This window comes from Quercus suber, unplaced genomic scaffold (assembly GCF_002906115.3).
Source record: "Quercus suber isolate HL8 unplaced genomic scaffold, Cork oak 2.0 scaffold_97, whole genome shotgun sequence".
Lineage (NCBI taxonomy): Eukaryota > Viridiplantae > Streptophyta > Magnoliopsida > Fagales > Fagaceae > Quercus > Quercus suber.
Window position 1 is genome coordinate 614958 of NW_027069562.1, and position 26916 is coordinate 641873.

At 35.8% G+C, this 26916-nt stretch overlaps 1 protein-coding gene across 9 annotated transcripts in view; it reads right to left on the reverse strand.

The window, feature by feature from the left end:
- Window positions 1–23490, reverse strand: part of LOC112028474 (uncharacterized) — a 41565-nt gene extending 18075 nt beyond the window's left edge. For 5 of the 9 annotated variants that reach the window (XR_010629463.1, XR_010629459.1, XR_010629462.1 and 2 more), the window contains exons 1-3: window positions 23222–23490; window positions 10812–11276; window positions 10599–10736 (exon numbers count right to left, since the gene is read on the reverse strand). Coding sequence is in view for 2 of the 9 variants with exons in the window: in XM_024061171.2 (XP_023916939.1) it covers window positions 12093–14510 (2418 nt within the window). In the remaining 7 variants the exon portion in view is untranslated. Of the gene's footprint in view, window positions 1–9456; window positions 10008–10598; window positions 10737–10811; window positions 11277–12040; window positions 14514–23221 lie in introns of those variants that run through there. The other 4 variants (XR_010629461.1, XM_024061171.2, XM_065774730.1 and 1 more) reach the window with 4 other exon arrangements.
- Window positions 23491–26916: the final 3426 nt, after the last annotated feature.

A 26916-nucleotide genomic window follows, 5' to 3' on the forward strand; every position in this document is an offset into this window, starting at 1 on the left:
ATAATAAAATTAGTCATTCACTTATTTATAATCTTTACAATTCTTATTCAAAGATGTAAGGTTGAATTTAATCAACCATCTTGTTGACTTTATTCCGTGCCAAATTTGCTTGTATTTTAACATTTAGTAGTCCTGTATTTAGGTGAGATTATTGTAAGGGTAGTGTGTGAGAAGATGTGAAGAAAATCTTAAGTATGTGCAAAGAAGCAGAGTTTCACGGCTAGAACTCGCGAGTGGCTCGCGGTTGTAAGCCGCCAACTACAGGCATGTGAGAAGCACACAGGGAGCTGAAGGGTCATGCTAGCTGTTGCACTACAGGACAAAAGTCCCAAGCTGGCCAGGCTGTTATTTCGCGGCTGGAACTTGTGACTCAAACCAGTCGCGAGGCCAAGCTGCCAACTAGCCCTGTTTGGGAAAAACTGACTCTTCGCATTCCTTTCTCACCCCACTATATATAGACCCTTATACCCAACAAATGAAGAGAGCTTCCAGAGAGAATTTTCTAGAGAAACCTTAGAGAAAAACAAGATTGATTCATCCACAATCTTTACCTTAGAGACTCTACAAATTCCTCTACTCTCATTCTCTCTATTGTCATACCCTTGAGAGACTTTTTACCAAATCTTTATCTCACCACACCCACGTTTGTGAGAAGGTCTATTTGGTGCTTTTGGGAAGCAATTAGGAAGGAACCAATGTCTATTGGTTGATGCTATGGTTTAGTAGCGGAATTCGGGAAGCTAAAGAAGAAATAGGTTCGGCGTAACCTCGTTAGAGCAAAAAGCTTGGAAGGCTTAGGTACATTGGGTAGATTAGGCTTGGAGGGTCTATTGTTGTTCATGTATCCCAACTACATTCTTTAGTGGATTATTAACCGCTTGGAGGGCGGCAGAGAGGTTTTACGCCGAGGGCTTCAGTTTCCTCTTCGATAACACATCGTGTGTTGTCCGTGTGTTTGCATCTTCCTTCTCTCTATCTTTGCCATTTATTTACTGTTGTGGATGTGTTTATATTTGACTTAGATTAGATATCAATTCTGTATTTAGCTTATATTCATGTTTCGCACGTTAACCATTTGATATTAAGCTTGAATTGATAATTTGTAATTTGGGGTCTAAACGTTCAAGGGTGTTTCATACCCATTTTGAACATTCAATTGGTATCAGAGCAGGCACACTTGTTGTGGTTTAAATACCTAAGTGTGATCCCTGACCCCCTTTGAGATGGATAGGTTTCAATCTCTTAATGTACCACCATCTTTTGATGGTAGTAATTATGCTTTTTGGAAAGTCAGTATGAGGGCGTTTTTGTATTCTATTGATGATGCTATGTGGGATATAGTTGAAGTAGGTTGGACAAGGCCAAAGGCTGCCAAATCCACTTAGGATAAGGCTGCTCTCGCGGCGGCTAATGCAAATAAGAAAGCCTTGAATGCAATTTTCTATGGTGTCTCTCTAGAAGAATTTCACAGGATTTCACATATCACCATTGCTAAGGAAGCATGGGAAATTCTGGAGACAACTTATAAAGGGACAAAGAAAGTGAAGGACACCAAACTTCAGATGTTGACCACTCGCTTTGAGGAGCTAAAGATGAGTGAGGATGAGTCTTTTGATTCGTTCTATAGTAAGTTGAACGAAGTGGTTGTTGGCAAATTCAATTTGGGGGAAAAGACGGAGGACTCGAAAATAGTAAGGAAGATCCTTCGATCACTACCAGAAAGTTTCCATGCCAAAGTAACAGCCATAGAAGAGAGCAAGGATCTTGACGATATTAAGGTTCAAGAGCTAGTTGGTTCTCTGTAGACGTATGAGTTGTCCCTGCCCTCACAGAAGAAGAGTAAATCACTTGCTCTTAAAACAATTGATGAGAAAGTAGTATTTCATGACTTTTCGGAGAAAGATGCTGTGGATAAAGATGTAGCGTATCTTGTGAAGAATTTTCGAAAATTTTTAAAGCTCAAGAACAGTGGGAAATCCGGTGATAAAGGAAAGTTTCAGAGTTCCGGAAAGGAAAAGAAAGAATTTCGAAGGAAAGATGGTAGAGATTCCCAATCTTCACAAGGAATTACATGCTTTGAGTGTAATGGACATGGACACTTCAAAAAGGAATGTCCCAACTATTTGAAGTCGAAAGGCAAGGTCTATGCCACTACTTTAAGTGATTCGGACTCATCAAATTCTAATTCTGAAGATAGCTGTGACGGAGAAGGAAACTACTCCACATTTATGGCCATTGAGCATGTTAAGTCCACGGATGACCTGAATCAACTTATCTAAGAACTTAGGGAGCACAGTGATGAAGAATCCTTGGGGATTGTTAAGGAATCAGATGCTGAAGAGGAGAAGATGCAGCTAACCTTCAAGAGAATTATGCCTTGCTTCTTGAGAAATTGAGAGAGTATACAAGGGTGGCAAAGGTGGCTGTGAAGAAGATGAAGAGAGCTAAGGAGGACTACCGAAGTCTCCTAGTCAGATATAAGGAAGCAAAGTGTGAGATTGAGACACTAAATGGTGAGCTTTCATAAGCTTACACTAAAGTGAGATTCCTTGAGCAAGAGGTAGTGCAGGCTCATGCCAAGATAGAAAGAGTCTCCTCCAAGAAGTTGGAAGATGTCATTTCATCTCAAAAACACTTCTCAGACAAGTCTGGGTTGGGATATACCGGAGGGAGCAGCTCATCAACCAAACCTACCAAAGAAGTGAAATTTGTGAAGGCCATAGAGCCAGTTATAGAAGAGCCCGTTCTTGAGAAAATCAAGGTTGAGAAGAAGAAGAAGAAGGTGATTGATCAACGGATGGTTAATAGTTCCCGTAATCAATCAGAAGGCATATTTGAAGCTAGAGGAAGATCTCTTCCAAGATCACAACGGGATTCTGGATTGAATTATGTTTGTGAATATTGCGGATTGCAAGGACATATCAGACCCAACTGCCAAAAATTGAGAGCATTGAACAATGCAAGCGCATCTCGGTCACGAGGAAGAAGAAATGACAAAAGGTCTTGGGGTGGTGAGCAACCGAGAAATCAAAGTGGTGATCCCGGAATGATGGACGTAATGAAGATGATCGGTGCCTTCACCAACTACCTAGAAAGCTTCACACAGAGGTTTGAAAGTCCTAACTCTCGTACCCAATCTGTCAAGGATATCAACCTAAATGCACGTGACATGTGGGTGACGAAGGGTACTCATGCATAAGCATTACAATATGTCCATGCATTAATACTTCCAATACTTTGTGTATTTGCTTGGTTGTTTGCTTCGTGTGAGTTTGAGTTGAAAATTTTGTCTGTGAGTTTTTTTTTTGTTTAAAATGTTTTTACATTGTTGTTTTGTTTTTAATCAAGCTTTTCATTACTTTTGTGTCAAAAATCCAAAAACACATAAAAAGTAGAAAATCTAAAAAGTTTGATCGACTTTGTTGAGTTTTGTCTCAAAGCATGTTTTGCCTTGTACCTTTGCACTAATGGCTTTGTGCATCTACGAGCTTAGCTTATTTCTTATGCACTCATATCATTGTGGGAGAAATTTTGAAATCTATGTGACTATTGTAAATAGATCTTCAACCTTGTAATGAATAATTAGTGAATGGTTTTGTTGATCTTGAGACTTGCATAGACTTATGCCTATATATCTTCCCACTCTTTATTTTTGTTTTTGCTTAAAAGAGCTCTCCAAATGTAAATCTCCAAATGAAAAGAGATATTGAGCTGTAAAAGTCTGTCGCACATACTAGTATTTGACTAGGAAAAAGGGAAAGCGACCAAAAATAATTGTATGATACCCAAAAAGCCAAAGGCTAACTCATCAATTGAAATATCAAAAATTTCAGGCATCAATCTCACAATGAGATTTCTTTCTCTTCATTCAAAAATTGCAAATGATATGATGTGTATAGAGCCAAATGAAAAGCTTCAAAGAATTGTAATCAAGTTTATGTGGGAGGTCATATATGCATATTTCTATAATTGAGATGGATCACATTATCTAGTACTAGTTGTGTATGCCTTGATTGAATTGATCATTGAAGCTTCACATTGGACTAAGAACTATCTCATTTTTTATATCCACACACAACACACAAGTCTACGTTCAATGAATGCCATATTCATTTGTGTGATTGTACTTGATTAAATGTGTTTTCACATGCTCAATCTTTATTGATCAAACACAAAAAGATTTTTGAGTGTTTTTATTTGTTTTTGGAAAGTGTTTTGTTTATACAAAATTGTCAAAATTTCAAAAACTGTTTTGCCCTGTTTTGGCGACTCAGTCACGGGTTGACCAAGTCACATGTCCAAGCCGCGAGCCCACTCCGAGATTTTTCACGGCTCACTGGCGGGTCAGTTCCTCAGTCGCGAAAAGGACTTAGAAAATTTTCAAAATTTGAGTTTTTGCATATTTCGCGGCTCAGTGTGGCAACTTGTTCATGGGTGGAAGGTCCAGTCGCGAAGGGTACACAGTGATTTTTGCGGCTCCGCTCGCGACTCCCTCGCGGGTAGATCTTCCAGTTGCGAAAAACATTTAGAAAATTTTTCAGAAATTTTGCTTTCATAGTGTTTCGCGGCTTATCCTGGCAACTTTCTGGCGACTTGATTCAGCCGCGAAAAATGCGTGTTTTGCGTTTTAAAGTCAGTTTTCAAAACTTTTTCAGTTTTCCCTCGTACTTTTGTCACTGTTCATTATCTTCCCAATTTCTATCTCTGAAACACTCCGTACATCTCATCGAAAAACCCTCACTTCTACACCATTTTCACTTCAATCTTTAAGAAAAAGGTATGGGTTTTTCCTGTATCACATCATAGTTCATGATTTGTGTGTTATTTTCTTGAATCTGTGAGTTATGTTGGTGCCATTATGTTTTGAGAAAAAGCTTATTCATACATGACTTAGTTTCATTCTGTTGAGTGTTATTTGGTTGAGTGTTGATGTTTTTGAGTGACTATTGATTCTATTACTATTGTTTTTAGGAGAGTTTTGTGCTCTATGGCATGGCTCATGGCTATATTGACTTTTGCCTATCATGCTTATGGTAGTTTGTCATAATGTCAATGTGTGACTTTGAGATATTCAGTGTTCCCTTGACTATCACTTGATTCTGTGATATTGCCTATGTTTTATTTTGATTTGGTTCATATTATGTGATTGAGCGAACTCTCTCTGATTCACATTCTTATCTGAATCTAATCAAGTTGTTGTTGGTACCTTGTGGTATTGCGTTTGGTTCTCTGTTGTGTGTCCTTTTTTTTTGCAGATGACTCGTCCTTCCTCTAAGGGCAAAGCCATTGCAACCGATGATCCATCAACCCCGGTTGCTAAATGGACTCAACTCTCATCTCAGTTGTCTAGAGACTCTACCACTGAGAAATTCAGGACTCCTGTTGACTCAAAGACCTATGCAGACATTTTTAAAGAGGCTACTCCCATTGTTGAATGAATTGTCAAGTTTGATACCCTGGGGACAACGTTTATCCCTAAGATTTTTTTAGAAAGAGATTAGGCTGACCTTTTTGGGAATTTTGAGGATCTAATTGAGGAATTGGTTAAGGAATTCTACTCCAATGCCAGATACACAGGGATAGAGTTGAAATGCTGGGTACGGGGAACAAAATTTTCCATCGATGTAGACTACATTGCTTAGGTTCTCTGCATCACTAGACTAGAACATGTGGATCGAACTCCCTATGATGATAGAGTTCTTCAAGCACAAGACATTCTTCAAGTTCTTGGGAATGAACATGAAGTGGGAAGCGCAGGATCATCGATAGGCACTGCACTCTTTTCGCCTGAACTGACAACTCTGAAGCTGATTGTGTTCTCCAACCTCTACCCATTGTCAAACACTGCTTTCATCAGTCTTGGGAGGGCTAAATTCTTGTGTGACCTCATTACTGGTGTTCCAATTGACATATGTGTCCACATATTTCAGATAATTGGGAAAACAACGGCTCGATCAGCAGCGCGACTGAATCTTCCGTTCTACAGTCTCATCATGAAGATCATCCTTCATGAAGGTGTTAGTCCCCCATCAGATGGAAAGATTATGTCTCGATCTCGAGCAATATCCTTATACACTCTTCAAGCAAGTAAGAGCCACTCCTCTAAAGCACCTAAGAATGAACCAGTCACTCCTTCTGGTCAAAGTTCAACTACACATGTGCAATCAACTGGTGCTCCATTTATTCCCCCTGGATTTCAAATGCCTAAGCAAAGCCACTTGATTGAAAATGTGGTTGAGCAGATCTCTGAACTACATTAGCTTATCTACACAACTAACAACCAAGTTCAAGTGCGTCTCACGACCATTGAAATGCAGTTGGATGCTATTCAACGAAAATTGGAAGAGAGCCTTTAGCTATTTGTGACAAAAAGGGGGAGAGCGATAGCATATAGTAAGGGGGAGAACAACACAGGAAGGAGCAGATGTGCATACTAGAAGGGGGAGCTGTGTATTCAGGATGATATCATTTAAATACTTTACGTAACTTTTGGATAGACTAATAAAACTTATGTTTCTTGTTTATATCTATATGTGTGGATACAGTTCTAAAATTTATGTACGGTAACCTTGTACCCATGTTGCTTATGTAAGCTTTTAGGGTTTGTTTCCATGCATGGCTTGTAGGCTTTTATGGTTTGTACCATGTATTTGCAGTATTATGCTTATGCAGCCTTTATGCTTTATGTTTAAGTACTTGTTAATGCTATGCATTCTCTTAAGTACATCACTCTTGTGCCCTTGTAGGATTGTTCCTAGATGCATATATGTTGTATGCATTGGTTGAGTGTCGGACTTGCAAATGATACTCTTTAAATGAGTTTATCAACTTGCATGTCCGGATGTTCATTTCTTGTGTGAATGAGCCTTGTGATCACTTTTGTATAAGTGATTGCCTGTATTGGTCAAGCCATGGTTTATTGCTTTATTGCCTAAGTCCATTTTGCTTGATCTCATTGTAATTGCTCCATATGCATTTCAAGTTTTTTGCATACAATGATATTGTTGTGTTGTTGTGTTTCAGGAGATAATTGTTCATATGTTTCAAGAGCTTTTTAGAATCTAGAGTTAGGTGTGAGTGAGTTTTGCTCAACTGTTCCCAAACTCACGCATTAATTCTAGAGTTTGTTGTAGGGGTTTGTCATGGAATAGCCAAAGGGGGAGATTGTAAGGTTGAATTCAATCAACCATCTTGTTGGCTTTATTCCGTGCTAAATTTGCTTGTATTTTAGCATTTAGTAACCCTGTATTTAGGTGGGATTATTGTAAGGGTAGTGTGTGAGAAGATGTGAAGAAAAGCTCAAGTATGTACAAAGAAGCAGAGTTTCACAGCTAGAAGTCGCGGGTGACTCGCTGTTGTAAGCCGCCAACTGCAGGCATGTGAGAAGCTCACAGGGAGCTGAAGGGTCGCGCTAGCTGTCGCACTACAGGACAAAAGTCTCAGGTTGGCCAGGCCGCTATTTCGCGGCTGGAACTCGCGACTCAAACCAGTCGCGAGGCCAAGCTGTCGACCAGCCCTGTTTGGGAAAAACTGACTCTTCGCATTCCTTTCTCACCCCACTATATATAGACCTTTATACCCACCAAATGAAGAGAGCTTCCAGAGAGAATTTTTGAGAGAAACCCTAGAGAAAAACAAGATTGATTCATCCACAATCTTTACCTTAGAGACTCTACAAATTCCTCTACTCTCATCCTCTCTATTGTCATACCCTTGAGAGGCCTTTTACCAAATCCTTATCTCACCACACCCATGTCTGTGTGAAGGTCTATTTGGTGCTTTTGGGAAGCAGTTAGGAAGGAACCAATTTCTATTGGTTGATGCTATGGTTTAGTAGCGAAATTCGGGAAGCTAAAGAAGAAATAGGTTCAGCACAACCTCGTTGGAGTAAGAAGCTTGGAGGGCTTAGGTACATTGGGTACATTAGGCTTGGAGGGTCTATTGCTGTTCATGTATCCCAACTATATTCTTTAGTGGATTATTGACCGCTTGGAGGGTGGCGGAGAGGTTTTATGCCGAGGGCTTCAGTTTCCTCTTCGATAACACATTGTGTGTTGTCTGTGTGTTTGCATCTTCCTTCTCTCTATCTTTGCCATTTATTTACTGTTGTGGACGTGTTTATATTTGGCTTAGATTAGATATCAATTCTGTATTTAGCTTATATTCATGTTCTGCACGTTAACCGTTTGATATTAAGCTTGAATTGATAATTTGTAATTTTTGGTCTAAAAACATTCGAGGGTGTTTCATACCCATTTTGAACAGTCAAAAGATATTATAAAATAATTTGCTGATTAAATACTCTTATATTAGTTATAAAAGAAAGTCGATTAAAATAGTAATTAACCACTTAAACACATGGTTTAATTATAAGGTTGGGTCGAAGTGTTACACACAGGGGATTTGTAGACCGATTTCTTGTTACATTATCATTTATAAGTGAATCACAAAGATCTTGGCTACAAGACTTAGAGCATGCTTGAATGATATTATTAGCCCCAAGTCCCCAACCAAATTGCCTTTGTACCTGGCAAGAATATAGCTGAAACTCTGCTATTAGCTCATAAAATGATTAAGAATTACGATAGAGAAAAAGGCCAAGTTAGGTGTACCATCAAGGTGGACATTAGAATAGTGGTTTATTTTTTTAGTGCCTTCAGGTTGTGGGTTTTCCCTAAGGATATGTAATTTGGGTGAGGGAGTGTATTACCACTCCTAAGTACTCTGTGGCTATAAATGGAGGACTAGCTATTTACTTATGAGGAGCTAAGGGATTGAGACAAGGGGATTCATTATCCCCTTATTTGCTTGTGCTAGCAATGGAGTACCTAACCTAGATGCTAAGAAAGAGGATACTTGGTTGCACGAACTTTAAATTCCATCCCAGATGTGAAAATATGCAGCTTATTAATCTTTGTTTTGCAGATGACTGACTGATTTTCACAAGAGCTGAGCTACTCCCAGTCCACTTAGTGAAAAGTGTTCGGAAGACTTCAAAGTGATTTATGGCTTGGATATTTATGCTCTAAAAGTAAAGTACTTTATGCAGGTGTGTCTGCTGGTCTAAAGAACCAGATTTTGGATACTCTTCACTTTTAAGGAAGGTAGTCTCCCACTTAGATACCTGACTATGCCTCTAGTCCTTGGTAAGCTAAGCTATGATGATTGCAAGCCCCTAAAAAAAACAATAACAAGAAGAATAAATGCTTGGACATTTTAATAAATATTCTTTGCAGGCAGATTGCAATTATTACAATTAGTCTTGTATAATGTGTCTTTAGGAGGTGAGTGAGTGGGTGTTGCTTTTTTTAAGGTAAATTTAACACAAGATGTATGAAGAAGCTACACTTTGCACAACTATAAAACGGACTCTCATTCATCTGTCACATTTTTTGTTATTCTAAGCAATAAACAAAATAACTTTTAAATGGAGTAAAATCTTAAGTGTTCTCAAAGTTGAGCCAAAGCAAACAATCATTTCATCAAACACCAGGTCTAGGTGAGCAAGATCCCTTCACCACATTGTAGTAACTGGTTGATTTAAACCACAATACAGACCTTTAGAGCAATTTGGCATTTGATCTTCTAAGAAAAAGAAAACACTCCATATTTATTATAAGAATGCATTCTCATTATCTTTTGTATCGATTGATCTATGCCTAATAAGTCAATGGCATTAAAAGTTGAGCTTGTATTGACTGTGTATATGCAAGAAAGTGAAGAAATAAAAGAAAAACATAGAAATTTAAGTTATTTAACTACAAATAATGAAAACTCCCCAAAAATAAAATAAAAAAATAAAAGAAAAAATATTTCCTATCTCTCAAAGACTATAACTAATGGCTCAAAAATAAAATAAAGGACTACCCCGAGCAGGCTAAAAAAGCATTTATTATGAATATATTTCACTCAAGCCTCAAATTCAGATCAAATTAATACTCAATCCAAAAATTACAATTACCATGGCAACTGATAAGTCTGCATCTACTAATGTCCAGAATAGTGACCTACAAGATGACATGGCATAGGAAGCCATTACCTAAAGAAGTTCAATTAAATACAATAATTGGGAAGCATACAAAAGAGGGGAAGATAGGGTCCAAAAATAAATTTAAGTGAAGCTTCTTATAGCATGTGTGCTTTGATTATGACATAGTCTAAATACCAAGTCATTAAAATAAACTAACATGAGAGGCTCTTCAACCTGCCTCAATTACAAACTTTGAGTAACACAGAAAAAAAAAAATCATAGCGGTTCTGAATTTCAAGGATTAAATTGAAATGAAGGTTTAATGGTCAAGTGTGAAATCAGGTGTACAACAAAGTGTGTAACAGCATTCATGTGCTAATATTAGCCAATAGCATAAAATTTCAAGTACTATATGTGTCAAACAACTATAGTATCACTTTCAAAGACACGTAATAATAACAAAAATATATATATCTGCTTCATTCAATTTGAAATGTTTGCCTCATACTAAGCAAATCAATACTAATAAGCTCAAGTTTTGCACCCAAAAAAAAAAAAAAAAAACAAATAAGCTCAAGAACTTCATCTTTGATAGCCAATAGACCATTTAAACGAAAAAGGAACATACCTCTAAATCAAGATGTCATGGCAGATTTTCTGAATGGAGAAAAGGCATGGAACTTGTTTGTGTAGAATGCAGAAGATATAGTTTGAGCTAGAATATGTTACTATTTTCACAAGAGCAATTGCTAGGAAATGTTGTGGTCTGCAATTGGCGATCAAGTCAATGGGCAAGTCCATAAGGAACCAAACAATAAGTGAACTGTGGAAGAATGTTTACCTCATTACGGGAGCATCAAGAAGAACATCTAACTACCAGGCTGCCACTAAAATTTAGCCGTAACTCATTGGTAAGTAAGAATTTTTTGACATTGTTTTTTCTTGTATTGTTATCCCAACTCCTCTATCTTTAAGGTTTCCATCAAATCACGACCCATCTTCACCTCTCTCCCACAAAGCTGGCCTTGAAGCATCTAAGCTATTATAGCATACAAACTTAAAGGACTCTGCCAAGCAGAAATACTTAAGACAAGAATAGCTGTCATTCTCCATTATTCTTATTCTAATAAACCCCCCATTACTCAAATCCAGTATAACCTTTTCTGTTCTCTCTTCAAAGCATTCCACTTCAAGTGATAATGATCATATTGTTTCCCTTGCTTCTTCAATTGTTCATCTAACTCGTATATCTTTGACTTTTCAATCAAAGACAAACCCACCTTCTTAGAAGTGCCAACATTCGTAGCTAGATAATGGACAGTGTATGACACGGCAACATGTTACAATACATATATCTTGAGGAGAAATAGCAATAAATAATTCTTGATCCTAAATATTTTGCCTTACAACAGATTACAAGTATAGCTCCTAAAACCAAGTAATCTCTTCTATGCTGCTACAATAGACTACTCCAAATCAAACAATCACTTGGAAAAATACTTTGCCAAGCTATGAACTCTACCAATAAAACATGAGAAAGAAACATCATAGGAGAATCTTCAAAATATACATGATCTTCTAAAAGATAAAATATAGGAGTAGATAAGGAAATACTATTCATAGAATCATGAGTAAAATAAAACATAAAATTACAGAGGATCAAATCTAATTGGGAAGTTTAAAATGTATGAATGAATGACTATTGGTTAAATTTAGAATTTTTACTCCTACTAGAGCTGCAGATTTTGACTACAGGACGATTGAAAAAAAATATATCAATCAACAAAATTCTAGGTTTTATGATATATTATAGAGAAAATTAAATTAACTTTAAAATTAGACTCTATGGTCTCAGTTTTACTTTCTCAACAACGCTAATGTTGTAAGTACTGTCAAGAATAAATGGAAAGATGACTTTTTTTTTTTTAAAGAATAAAATGGAAAGATGACTTGTTTGAATAAAAACAGATATTCACACTAACAATCTCAACCTAATGTTATAAATAGTAAAGGAGACCCATATTTTACAGCCGTAATAACACATTCAATTCAACAATAAAGAACTAATGCTCAATCCAAAATGAAAATGTAAAAGTCAGAACTAAAACCATATTTGTCCTTTCTATACACAATTAATGTGGATGTGGAAATTACATGGCACACATTGATAAATCAACTCTTTGCAAGGACGACTACATATGCGACATGGAGGGTCATCTTTAGTTTCCTCAATGAAAGTAAGGGGGTGTGGATGACAATCAAATGTGTAAGCTTCTCCAAACTTGAAATTTGGATATTTTCCAAGAATACATTTGGGATGTGCAGGATAAGTGCAATTTGCACAGTAGTAGAACCAATGGTTTGGGTTTCGTTCTTCTTCACAGATATTACAGTAATATTTACCAGAGTCATCTTCAGCCATATAACAGAGAGTGAAGGGATGCTCATGTTGTTTGTACCTTGTGGTTTGTGGTAGTGTCGCACATTTAAAGTCAAGTGCAAATTCACAATTGATACAACGAAATACTAGATTTCTTCTATCACCACAACTACTGCATCTCTGTTTAGAGCTTGTAGAGGAGAGGATAAGTCGGTGCTCATGACCTTCATGGGTAAGGATTTCTGGGACCAAACTACATTGTACATCAAGATCAAATTCGCATGACTCACAAGAGTAGAGGAAGCCATTTGTTAACTGGCCACAGGCAGTACACAAAGACATGAACATGGATGACTTTTGGAGGGTGAGTAGGTGTTGATGAAGTTGGTGTCGCTTTTTCTTTGGTAAATTAGCACAAGATTTATGAAGAAAGAAGCTACACTTGGCACAACTATAAAAAGGAGGGAGAATGGCTCTTACGCACCCATCGCATTTTTCTTCGTTATTGTGAACCTCCTCATTAGTAAGCTTTAAGTCATGCTCATGACTAAAATGTTTAATTTCTGTGGCTATTTCAGTTTCGCCCTCCCACACTTTGATATTTTTGACGATGTAAGCTCCTGCTAACTCAACAGATTGACCAAGCTTTGCATCTTCGTTCTCCTCTTTAAGTTCTAGCAAATTTATCTCCTTGAGAATACATTTGGGATGTGCAGAATAAGTGCAATCTACACAGTAGTAGAACCAATGGTTTGGGTTTCGTTCTTCTTCACAAATATCACAATAATATTCACCAGAGTCATCTTCAGCTGTATAACTGAGAGTGAAGGGGTGCTCATGTTGTTTGTACATTGTGGTGTGTGGTAGTGTTGCACATTTAAAGTCAAGTGCAAATTCACAAGTGGTACAAAGAAATACTAGATTTCTTCTGTCACCACAACTACTGCAACTCTGTTCAAAGCTTGTAGAGAAGAGGATAAGTCGGTGCTCATGACCTTCATGGGTAAGGATTTCTGGGACCAAACTACATTGTACATCAAGACCAAATTTGCATGACTCACAAGTGTAGAAGAAGCCATTACAACGCTGGTAACAGGCATCACACCGGGTAGATATATTTCGAAGGGTGAGTGGGTGTCGATGAAGTGGATGCCACTTTTTTTTTGGTAAATTAACACAAGATTTATGAAGAAAGAAGCTACACTTAGCACAACTGTAAAAAGGAGGGAGAATGGCTCTTACGCACCCGTTGCATTTTTCGTAGTTACTGTGATCCTCCTCATTAGTAAGTTTTAAGTCATGCTCATGACTGAAGTGTTTAATTTCTGTGGCTATTTCAGTTCCGTCCTCCCCCACTTTGACATTTTTGACTTTGTAAGCTACTGCTGACTCAACAGATTGATCGAGCTCTACATCTTCGTTCTTCTCATCTTTAAGTTCCAGCAAATTTATGTCCTCCCTGTTTGTCCGGTCTATAGCACAAGTGAGGTGGGCAACAAAATCGCATATGGAGCAATAGTAAAGGCCATAGCGTGTGTCCACCTTTTGAACACAGAGTTGACAAAATCGAGAATCGAGCTCATGGAGTTCAAAAGAAGAATGGGTGATGTGGAGGGGATGCTCGTGACGTACAACCTTGAGTTTGCGTGGGAAAGAAGCGCAGCTTCTATGAATCCAGAAACAACATGTGGCACACAAATTGGGCACACCCTCGCCTTCTTTGCCACAAATGTCGCAAGTGAATGTGATTGACTTGCCCATGGGAGTCAATGGGTGATCGTGGAATTCAGCTTCAAGTTGGGCAACAGCACATTTGATGTGAAGGTTGAAGTCGCAACGGTAACAGCGATAAGAGTATTCATTACGAGATTCATTACAGACTTGGCAACTGCTGTTTTCTTTTTCTTCAGGATAAACAGTTTTTTCGTCAATAAGAATAAGAGGATGCAATGGGTGTAAGGGATGGTGCAACCCAAGGGGTACTTCTGCACATGATTTGTGATGACTGTACCAATGGCAATCACCTCTTGGACACCAGTAGACAGGACCATAAACTGATTCTTGGCACCCATAACAAGTAGCTCGACCTCTGAAGTAGTGTTGAAAGTAGACCAAGGGATGCTTTGAATCGCAAAAATGTAGAAGTTGTCGTTGCTCCATCTTCTTTTATGACATGCACAGTCACAAACAAAATATAACATCCAATTTGTTTAGAGAAAAATAAAAATGTGACTCAATACAACAGGGCAGGTAAGCTGAATCCAAATCTATGAAAAGAAATAGAGAGAGAGCAATAGGCATGAGAATTGCTGCCTTTTCAGTTTTGTAGCATTTTTTTTTATTGCTCGATTTTGATGTGAAACACCAATTTTTTTAATTTCAGAAAAGATTGAAGGCTTCTTTTGGTTGGGATCAAACGTTTACGAAGGAGGAGTGTGTACAGAATTTGAGCTTGAGTGAGAGCAGCACTTGCACGTACATGAGGTGTTTGATTTTGTGTCTAATAAAAGTAAGTAAAGAAGTTTGGATTTTGAATGAAAATTGGATTTGGGTGTGATTGTTTAAGAGGCATGGTCGTGGCCTAGGTAGGGACAAAAAAATTTATGGTTGTGGTAAAAAACTGTAATGACTAATTATGAAATCATCTCTTGTAAAGATATGGCAATACAATTTGTAATAACTTTCTCTGGCTAAAGATATAAATTATTGCTTTTTTATTTTACAATCTCAAAAGTAGAAGGCAATGTTAAACTTAAAACTATTGAGTTAGAGATGAGTTTTTTTTAATTGTTTTTTTTTTCTTTAAATAAATAAAAAAATTCGATTTTTTATTTAAAGGAAATAAACCTAAAAAGTTAGAAATAAATAATAAGAATGTTTTCACAATAAAAGTTCGAACCATGTCTTTAATTCTTCTCCCAATTTTTGACACTAAAAAGGTATAATTTGTTTTACTTTGTTCTGCTTATGTCAATTCTTAATTTCTTATAATTCATTAAAAAGTATCTAACCCAAATATAAGTTTTCCTTTGTTCTATATTCTATATATCAAGTAGAAAGTGCAACTAAGTTTTCTTTTTTATGCAACTTTTTTACTTAGGTCAAGTCAGTTAGTACAGCTCAAAACAACAAAGCCAATCCAACAAAATTTTTGACAAAAAAATTAGTAGTAAACGACTAACCTTATAAATTTAACGGTAATTGGCAACTTATTATTTTGAAATTTTGCATGTGATTAACTTATAAATAAATATTAAATAAAAGCATGGATCCAATAATATAGTAACATAAACCAAACTATTTAGTCATAATATCTCACAAAAATATAGTATCAATCCAAGTGCAATAAAAATTTACTACATTTAATATCTATATGACAAATTTTAAGCAAGCATAGCAACTAACCGATTATGAATAATAATAGAAAAACATGCATATATATGAACAAATTTGCAAAAGCAACTATTAATACTTACAGCAAGAAGAATTCAATTTTGGCTTCAAAACACATCTAGAAAAACCTCCAAGTTAGCCTCAATTTCAATATTGCTAGAACTAAGGTCATGAAGAACTCATTAATGACTTCTACTATATATAGTGTATGCTATCATATCAAAAATTTAAATTCCTTCTCCAACTCAAAAGAAAAGGAAATAAATAAAGAACAACAACACAAGCAAGCAAGAAATATATTCTTGCTTGCCAACATCTTAGAGTTATATACTTTTTCTCTCTTTTATCTATTCTTTTATATTTTTTTAATCTTACTTATCCATATCATGACTTCTTACAAGTTACTACCATTTCCTTTTTCTATTATTATTTTTTTCTAAACATGTCCATGTTAATTCTTTAGCTTAGGGAGACTGAAAGAGTTTTTAACTTATAAGAGTTGTAGCTCATTCCTAGCCATAAATCATGTGCCCTTCTTGATATTGAACTTTCAATCCTACTAAGCACCCAAGTATAGGAAGGGTGGTTAAACTTTGGACCGAAAGTGTTTCAAATTAGTGAAAACCCTCCAAAAAGTAAAAATAAATAAATAAAAGAAAAAATATTTCCTAAAGAAGAAGAGTGTAAGAATGAAGGTACTAGATAAGATGTTGAAAACATTGCTTCTTTAAATTTCCACCTTGTTAGGTTCTAAAGACTTAGGATTTTATGTATTTAGAACTCTAATATGTAATGTTGGCAAACCATGATCAAAATAATATGTTTAGTCTTGTTTAGGCTTGCTCAAAGTTGTATAATTCATGTAAAGTTGGAATCGAGAGGCTGCAGATATATTAGTGCATTTCGGCCTGGCTCGATCGATCAAAGGTTAGACTTGATCGATCGAAAGTCGGCCAGATTACGTTTTCTGCAGAATTTTCAACTCAGCCCTACCTTATTAAATGTTTAGGGTTTTATGTTTTTTTCCTAGGTATATAAGGCAAACCCTAGCCACGTTTTGAGAGTTGCTCTGGTTATTATTGTTGCTCATATTTTCTATTTATGTGAATCTCTTGTGAGATCCTTGAGGAGCTTTCCTTCACATAAACTTAGGGTTTTCAAGGTAGAGATTTTATCAACACCTTGATGATCAACTCAGTTACTGCCATTGGAGTTTAAAAAAAAACAAGCGTGGGTGCTTGTAGCTGATTGGAGAATCTAAGAAAGAAGGAGTCCGTGGATTCGGAGCTTGCACGTGGTCGTATCAGTAAGTTCTACTGGTGGATAGCATTAGAAAGTCAAGCGGGGGTGCTTATAAGTCCTTTTGTATGAACTTCAATTCTTTCATATAGTGGATTCGAGTTTACCTTGAGGATAACTAGGTTAAATCCTCCCTAGGTTTTTTACCGGTTTGGTTTTCCTGGGTGATCATATCATTGTGTTATTTATATTTCCGCTGCTTTATATTTGATATGATTGTTTGATTGTGTTTAACCTAGATTTACATAATTTGACTAAGTTAATCACTTGGCTAATACATTAGGTTAATCCAATTGTTGTTTTAAAGGGTCTAAAAACCTAACAAGTGGTATCAGAGCGAGTAGCTCTTTTGTTGTAGATCTTTTGATCTCTGAACTGATCCTTAACCCCTGTTGTCATGGAACATGGACACTCTCTTGTTGTTCCTCCTCACTTTGATAGGAATAACTATGCTTATTGGAAAGTAAGGATGAAAGCATTCTTGAAATCCATTGATGAGAGGGTTTGAAATTCTGTTGAGTACGAATGGGAGAAGCCCACTACTTCTGTGAGTGAGTGGCAAACTTCTCAAAAAGAAGCAGCTGGGTTCAATAGCAAAGCTATGAATGCCATCTTTAGCGTTGTTTCTATGGATGAATTTAAGAGAATCTCTAATGTTGAGATTACTCACACTACTTGGAAAATCCTCCAGACTGTGCATGAAGGCACAAAGGTAGTTAAGATAAACAAATTGTAGCAATTAACCTCTAGATTTGAAAGCATTAGGAAGTCTGATGATGAAACTTTTGATGAATTCTATGCTAAGTTGAATGATATTGTTAATTCTGCATATAATTTGGGTGAAATCTATGATCAACCTAAAATTGTTAGAAAGATGTTTAGATCTTTAACTGAAAACTTTAGACCCAAAGTTACTACCATTACTAAGAGCAAGGATGTTGACTCCATCCCTGTTGATGAACTTGTAGGATCTCTTCAGTCTTATGAGTTGGACCTACCCAAAGCTAGCAAATCCAAGTCAATGGCTCTTAAGTCAGTTGATGATATTGAGATTGGTGGATTTGATGATGAGCTCTCTCTGCTACAAAGATTGCTTACCTTGCCAAAAACTTTAAAAACTTTCTTAGGAATACTAATAGAAGGGCAAAGAATACAAATTCTGCTGAACTTAGAAATTTTAGGAAGAATGATCCCACTAAGGTTAGCAACACTGAAAAACCTAGAGAAAAAGTAGGTCAATCTTCTAATAATTTTTTGGGTTCTCAATGTTTTGGTTGTCAAGGGTATGGTCATGTTAAATCTGAATGTCCTACATTCTTAAGGTCTAAGGGCAAGACTATAGCTGTAACCCTTAGTGATAATGAGGTTTCTGATGATGAGTCTGGATGTGACGAGAATGAAAACTTCATTGCTTTCACTGCTACTGCTGTAGTCAATGAAAGTGTGTCTGTTGAAGAGAACCCTTCCGATGGAGAACTCTCTGAGGATGCAAATCTTCAAGAGACCTATAATAAACTTTGCAAAGTTGCTGCAAAAGATGCTATGAATGTTGAACTTGGCCTGAAGAAAATTGAATCTCTTGAGCTTGATAAGAAGAATTTGCTTGTTAAATTGTTTGATGCTAATGAACTTTTGAACAATGTGAAAACTGAGAACATGCTTTTGATTGATAAGGTTAAGAAATTAGAACTTGATTTATCTGTTGCTAGATCTGCTAGTTCTAAACTTGATCACATGCTGAGTGTTCAAAAGTATCCTTCTGACAAATCTGGTTTAGGTTTTGTTGAAAGCATCTTTGTGTCTGCACCCAATTCCACAAACTTTGTTCCTTCATCTTCTTCTGAATCGTCTGTGAGTGAAGTTGTAAGTGAAACTGTCAAACCCCCTATGAATGAGGTTGTCAAACTCATATAAGTTTCACCACCTAGGAAGATTATGGTTGATCTGAAAGAGTCTAAACCTAAGGAGTCTACACTATCTAAGGACAAAATGCATGGTAAACCTGCTTGGGTTTGTCATTTTTGTGGAAAATTTGGACACATTCGTCCTAACTGCTACAAGCTTCAAGCTGCTAAGAGAGTAAACAAATCAAAAGTGCCTGTGCCTCAAGCACAAGATCCTATGGCACTCATTGGTGAATTGGTAAAGGCTTTAAACCTTTATTCCAATCCTGGAGTTGGAAATCACTCGAACGTGAATAGGAACTCCAATGCTCATGGTGCATCTAAAAAGTTTTGGATGCAAAAGACTCGATCTAATTGAGTCTTTCTAACATGGTTCTTGTGCTTCATTGCTTTATCTTTTGTGACCATTGCTCTTTGATTTTTGATACTTTTTGTTCTAGGATTTGCATTGCATAACATTCATGCATTTCATTCTAGGATGTATTTTGTTTTCTCTTTTTAATAATAATAATAATAAATAATAAATATAAATAAAAAAAGGAAAAAGGAGGAAGCAAATTGTGTTTGGCATATTCTTTCTTGGTTTTTGAAAACAAGGTTGGTCAATTAATTTACACATAACATGTCTTGTGTACCTTGTTTAGTTTTGATGAGCTTATTTATTGTACTTTACTAGTTGAAGCTTTGTAGTGCGTGTTGTGTGGGAAAGATGTTTATGGTGTTTATCACTTTGTCTTAATCTTGAAGTCACATGTTATTTGTCTGTCAGACTTGATCCTTTTGAGAAAGTCATAAATAACCATCTCACCACTGTTCACTAGCCAATCATGAACACCTTAGTGCATATTGTAAGATTTTGTGCTCTCGAAAGTGTAGCACATGCACAAAAAGAACATAAGGTATAGTCTCGGTTTAATTGCTTAATGCTTAAAATTGGTGTGTACTATTAGGCTTAATGCCACACATAATTAAAATTGGTGTGTATATTATGAGGCAAAATCAAGAAACTTACATGATTGCAAGCTTTAGTTCTAGGAGATGTAAGAGTTATATGATGTAACTCTTTTGGTGATAGTCTCTTTCAAATTCTTTTGGTGCTTGTAAGTCCTTTTGTATGAACTTCAATTCTTTCATATAGTGGATTCGAGTTTACCTTGAGGATAGTTAGGTTAAATCCTCCCTAGGTTTTTTACCGGTTTGGTTTTCCTGGTGATCATATCATTGTGTTATTTATATTTCCGCTGCTTTATATTTGATATGATTTTTTGATTGTGTTTAACCTAGATTTGCATAATTTGACTAAGTTAATCACTTGGCTAATACACTAGGTTAATCCAATTGTTGTTTTAAGGGGTCTAAAAACCTAACACACCTACTATATTAAAATACTATTAATGAACTTCACAAGAGAATCAAAATCTACCTTCATTTGCACGTCTAAGAAAAAGGAAGAGAGTGTAAATCATGAGGACAAATTGATTTGAATATGACCAAAAGGAAATTACAATAAGGAGGCAGAATAAAATTCAAATTTTGTACAAATGCATCACTCAAAGACCATGCCCAAAAGCTTTTAGTATAATAATATACTACAGTCAGTGCTCCAAATGAATGACAATTGGTTCCTCAACCTCTCCCCATCACTTAAAGACTATAAATAATGGCTAAAAAATAATGCCACTTGTGTCTACACGAGTTCTAAATAAAGAGGCTTGGAACTTAGTTATGTTGCATGTAGGAGATATGGGTCTGTTTGGAAACAACTTATCTAATTTTTTGCTAAAAGTGTACTAAAGTATACTTTTAGCTAGAAAAAAATTTGAAAAAGTCAGGAAATGCGAAAAAAAAAAAGTGAGGTTTTAAAAAGCTGTACATAAAAATTGGGTAAAAATACAATTTTGGTCCCTACATTTGAAGGTCACAATCAATTTGGTCCATACATTTTCGTAACAGTCAATTTAGTCCCTATCATTTTTAACTTGCAATCAATTTGGTTCTTGTCGTTAACCCACTAACGGAATATCTTACACGGCAAACGGTTTGTATAGCTAGCACACTTGATGCTTACATGGCTAGTAAAATAACATTAAAAAAAGAGAAATGATATGTCCACAATATTTTCACAATATTTTTACAAAAAAATCCTAAGTGGCAGGTTATTACTGGTTATTATTGTTGGGACATAAAAGTAATCTTAGTGTTAGGTAATTTGAACCAATAACAACCAACCACCTATGATTTGTTGTGAAAATATTGTAAAAAAGTTGTGGACGTAGCACCTGTCTTAAAAAAATTTAATTTGTATTTGAAATGGCACATCAGCATTGAATAAAAAACTAAAATTTGAATTTTAAAAGAAATAAAAAAAATGATTTCTTTATAGGATTAAAAAAAAAAAAAAAACATGAACCCAGATCTGGTGAACCATGAATATTGTTAAGGACATATTTTATGTAATTGGCTAATCCTTTGACAAAATGCACTTTACTTGTAATTTGGTAGATCTAAGATATGTTTAATACTTCAAGAAACATGTTGCTCAAGTCTAGTATTAAAGCCATGAAGATTGGACTAAGAAACAAGTGAAGAAAAGGTGTTCATTAAAGCTGGACAGATAGTTCGACACCTTCTCAACACCTTCTCGACAGCTGGCTATCTATCAAGCTTTTTAAGGTGTTTTCTTATCGCAATCTCGACACCTTCTCGACAGCTGGTGGATCGATTGAGAAAGCTTTTGTCTCCTCGATACCTTCTCGACACCTAGTTATCTATCGAGGTTTAAAACTTGACACCTCCTCAACACCTTCTCGACACCTGCCATCTATCGAGGTTACGGGAATTCAGATTTCAGATCTGATTTTTGAGCCAGACTTTTGTATTTGTGTAGGGTTTCTTTCATCACAACCCTAGACCTATATAAGGCTTATTTTAGAGGCCGTCACATAAGAGAATACAAGGAGAACATATTCAAAAGGTGACCGATGCTTTATTCTCTCTGAAAGAAGCTATTGCGTTTTTACGCCTTAGGATTTTGTAACCAAGTGCTTCTTGATCTTCATTATTGATGAAGTGAAGAACTTTGCAGCCAATCTCTCTCTCTCTCTTTCAGTTGGTGTTTGAAGTCGCGTACTGGGATCCGCGCAATTGGTTAGTCACGTATTGAGATTCATGCATCAAAGGGTGGCATTCATATATTGAAGAGTTCAGAGGTTCTAAAGCGGTAGAAGGTTTCTTCTGTGAGTTCATCTACGGGAATTGTAGAGTCTAGGGACAAAGATTTTGTACTAGATCTGAAACTTCTCTTTACTAAAGTGGATTGCTTTTCGGGAAGGTTTCCCCCTAGATTTTTTACTGTGAAACTGGTTGGTTTCATTGGTTTTCCTGGGTCATCATATCTTGTCTTATTTATTTTTTCCGCTACATGATTTTGACATGATATTGATGTTTGTTTGTTTTAACAAGTTTGATTAATAATAAATCTAATTAACAACTTGGGTTTAAAACTTGTTAATTCTATTAACCGGGGTCTAAATTTCCCAACAAACATGAACCTAGAAAAATCAACCTCCCCCATCGTGACTCAATGTACAAAGCATTGTTGTCTTCCTTCCGATTTGAGGGAGCGAATCGGGTTAAAAAGCTTGGACAAGAGGATTGGGGTGGCATCCTTCTAAGAGCGATAGACGATGCCATCTTTGGAATTAGACCAAAGAGTGTTTCAAATTAATACTATAGACTATTTGTTAAAAGTGTATAATCCAAACCCATTTCTGTGTGTTCCTTGTTTGTAGATCAAGAACCCTTAGAAACCTCAAAGGCCTCGCTCTTATCAAGTCCACTTTCAAGTCTCTCAAAACAAAGCTATATACAAATTTGCCAAATAGGGGTTATAAGATGCTAAAAAAAGATCTTGAAAATCCAAATCAAAATTGTACAATTTAAATTCATAACCTCTGAAAACTCCAAGAAATTCACAATAACAATAGAAAAAAAACAAAACCAGAAACAAAAACATTTATGGGTCTCATCGTTTGCAGTCAGATCTTCCTATGTTGATATGGTACTCTTTCTATATATATACAACCATAGGTAGAGAGACCTTTATTCAGAAATCATGCCCCCAATACAATACACCAAAAACAAAAAACAATAACGACTACATCTTCTTCATCCGAAAATTCAGTAGTTAAATTTTAAGAAATGAAATCAAAAAGAATGGAAAGAAGAAAAGAAGCAAACCATAGAGAAGATAAATTTTTTAGAGAGAAAAAATACCTGAAGTGTGATTTGAGTAAAAAGACCAAACCCAGCCCACTCTCCATCTCTCAGATCTGTCTGAAGAAAAGAGTGAGATCACTCTTTCTGTATTTTCTCACCAAGCCTCTCTCTCTCTGCTGGCCTCTCTCTTCTTCAAACAGTACAAACCCACTCCCTGAGCCAAAAGATATTTTATTTCTCTCAGTTTTGTCTTTGTTTGGTCTCCCACTAAAACCTCACCCAAACGCACCGTTTTACTCACCAAAACTTGAATAAACCAAAATACTGTAGATACAATCAACTAAACTACAATGAAAGCACTGAAAAAAAACATTACTCAATTCAGCTGTAACTTTCATCAGCTGCTGCCTTGAAGAATATCCAATGCTGCTACTGCATTTTCTGCCCTGCTGCTGCATATATGAAATTACTGCTGGCTACTAATTTTGATTGTAATTCAAACTTCATTACGCAGATGCTCCAGCATCAGATGTCCTTTTAAAAATTGCATATAATTAATCTACTGTACCAAGTTTGAAAAACCAAAATAGCTTAGAATACGTTTAGGTCCAACGAAGCATTGATCTAGGTTTACTTGCAACAAAAATTAAAGACACTTGACTGGTAAAAGACAAACAACTGTTAAGCAAGTATTTGTATGAATAATTCATTAATTCTTAAGTTTGATTTGAGAAAGGATTGCTAGCATATTTAGAACAATCCTAGAAAAATCCCACATTGCTCCCTAGGAGTAGAAGTTCTAACTGGTACACCAAGATGCAACTATGTAGTTATCATTAGCAAATAAGAACTTCTTTTAGCCAGAGGCAGTCTAAATTCTAGCTGATCAAACAACCACCACTTTATATAAATGAAAGAGTTCAATTCCCCATGAAAATGCTCACTAACTTTGTGAGACCCCCTTAGAGAACCCAAGAATCATCTCTCACATGCTCAGATGTCATATCTCAATTTCCATAGCCAATGACATATAAATATCTCACGGTGTCAATCTCAACATAAATTATCGTGTTCCATCTTCTAATGTAATAATAATAGAAAAGGCAACATCCATATGATCTCAACCTAATTCAGGTGTTAGTGTAGGAAAAGGTTACCAACAAAATACTTCCATCAAACTGTCTATTGTTTTACTTTGACATGCTGACCAAAAAAACTACCACCCACCACCAAAGAGTCCAAAGGAGGACATTTCCTCAAACACCTTGAGACCAATAGGTCACCATGGTTTAAAAATAAAAACGAAAGATCATACTGGATATCACACCTTGAGAATTAAATGGCCCACATAATAGTCCACATATTTCACAAAAGGGGGGAAAAAGGGTCCCAATATAAATAAGTATAGCATCTTATAACATCTGTATGTGATTATGACATGATTTAAATATCAAGTCATTATAGAATGAGCTAAAATGAGAAGATCTTCAATTTAACTCAATTACAAACTTTGAGTAACACAAGAAAAAAATATTGTAGTTTAGAAATTCAGGGAAATGTGATCTTTGTTTTAATTTGAAATGAAGGTCTAAAGGTTGGATGTGAAAAACAAGTGTATAGCAAAGTGAGCATATACCATTCTTTTCCTAACATTTACGAATAGCATAAAATTTCAAGTATCATATGTGTCAAACAACCATAGTATCACTTTTGAAAGTTCTTACTAACAATGTAAATATATACACACTTCATTCAATTTGATAGTTTTACTAAATACCAAGCCAATCAATACTAGTAAGCTCATTAACTTCATTTTGGACACCCCTCAAACCACTTAAGTAGAATAGGAACATACCTCTAATCAAGTTCACCGGCATCATCTTTAAAATGATTCTTCATTTTCAGGCCTTCTTTGTTAGTATTTACAAAGTTGAGTTGAGCCTCCATTCTTACGCTCTCTCTAGTATTTATGATCTCATGCCAAGTCTTCCTTTTTGGGCTGTCATTGTTATTTACAATACCCTTGGTTTCTAATAGCATTCAAGGACCATGACATTCAGTTTATTCACTACCATTATGAAATTCTGCCCCTACAAGATTGATTTTGATATTGTGGGAATTCCATAAGACAAAGAGCAAGCCAACTATAAGACCCTACTAACAATAAAATCTTTGGAGTGTGTAGGCAAATGATGACCGATCAAGATGTCATGACAGATTTTCCGAATGTAGAAGAGGCTTGGAACTAGTTTGTACAAAATGCAAGAGATATGGTTTGAGTCAAAATATGTTACTATTGTTACAAGAGAAATTGCTATGAAATGTTGTGATTTGTAATTGGCGATCAAGTCCATGAGGAACCAGGCAGGCTGCCACTAAAATTTAGCTATAACTCATTGGCAGGTAAGAATGTTTTAACATTTTTTTTTGGGTATTGTTACCCAACTCCTCTATCTTTAAGGTTTCCATCAAACCATGACCCATCTTCACTACAAAAAACTAGTCCTATAATGGCATTTTTTTTAGTGGCGTTTGTAAAATACGCCTCTATAGGTACCCTATAGTGGCGTTTTCTATAAACGCTGCTATAGGCGTATCTATAGTGGCGTTTGGAGAGACTTATAGAGACATTTTAAAAAATGGGTCTATAGTGGCGTTTTTCAAATAGGTCCTTGTATTACAAGGGCCTATAATGGCGTTTGTCAAACGCCACTATAAGCACTTTTTATTTTTATTTGAATTTTTTTCAGTTGGATAAGGCCTATAGTGGCGTTTTCCAAACCCCACTATAGGTGAAAACGCCACTATAGGCATTTGTAAGAGTATGACCTATAGTAGCGTTTGCGAAAATCCACTATAGCCTAGCCAAAAAAAAAAAAAAAAAGAGGTTAAGAAAAAGAATCCAGCACCAAAAAAAAAAAAAATTAATAGAGGAGCTATAGTGGCGTTTGGAATAGGACCTATGGTGGCATTTACCAAACACCACTATAGGTCTAAAAAGTGCATCATCTACACTATTCCCAAAAAGAAAAAAAAAAAAAAAAAAAAAAGAGTTGTTTGAGTTCAAGCCAAATACTACGGAATATGCCATAGAATATTCTAGGAATATTCTATGGCATATTCTACAATATTCATTAAAAAAAAATGAATGAGTTTCAGCGTTAAAGAATATATAATTTATTTAAATGTATATATTATTTATATTTATATTTAGATGAGAGATGTTATGTCCACAATATTTTCACAACAAATTATAGGTGGTTAGTTGTTGTTGGTTCAAATTTGAATCTAACACTAAGTTTATTTTTTTGCCTTAACAATAACAACCAATAGCAACCTGTCACTTAAAATTTGTTGTAAAAATGTTGTGAAAATGTTGTTAACATATCATTTCTATTTATATATATATATATATATTTTTTTTTTTTTAATGTATGAGAGATGCTACGTCCACAATATTTTCACAACAAACCATAGGTGGTTAGTTGTTATTGGTTCAAATTTGAACCTAACACTAAGATTACTTTTTGCCCTAACAATAACAACTAGTAATAATCTGTCACTAAAATTTGTTATGTAAATGTTGTGAAAATGTTGTGAATATATTATTTATATATATATATATACACACACACATATATACTTATCATTTCTCATTATATATATATATATAAAAATCTAAAAAAAATTAAAACCCCCCACCTACCCCCACCGACCCCCACTGTCCATATTTCTCCCTTATCTCCACACAA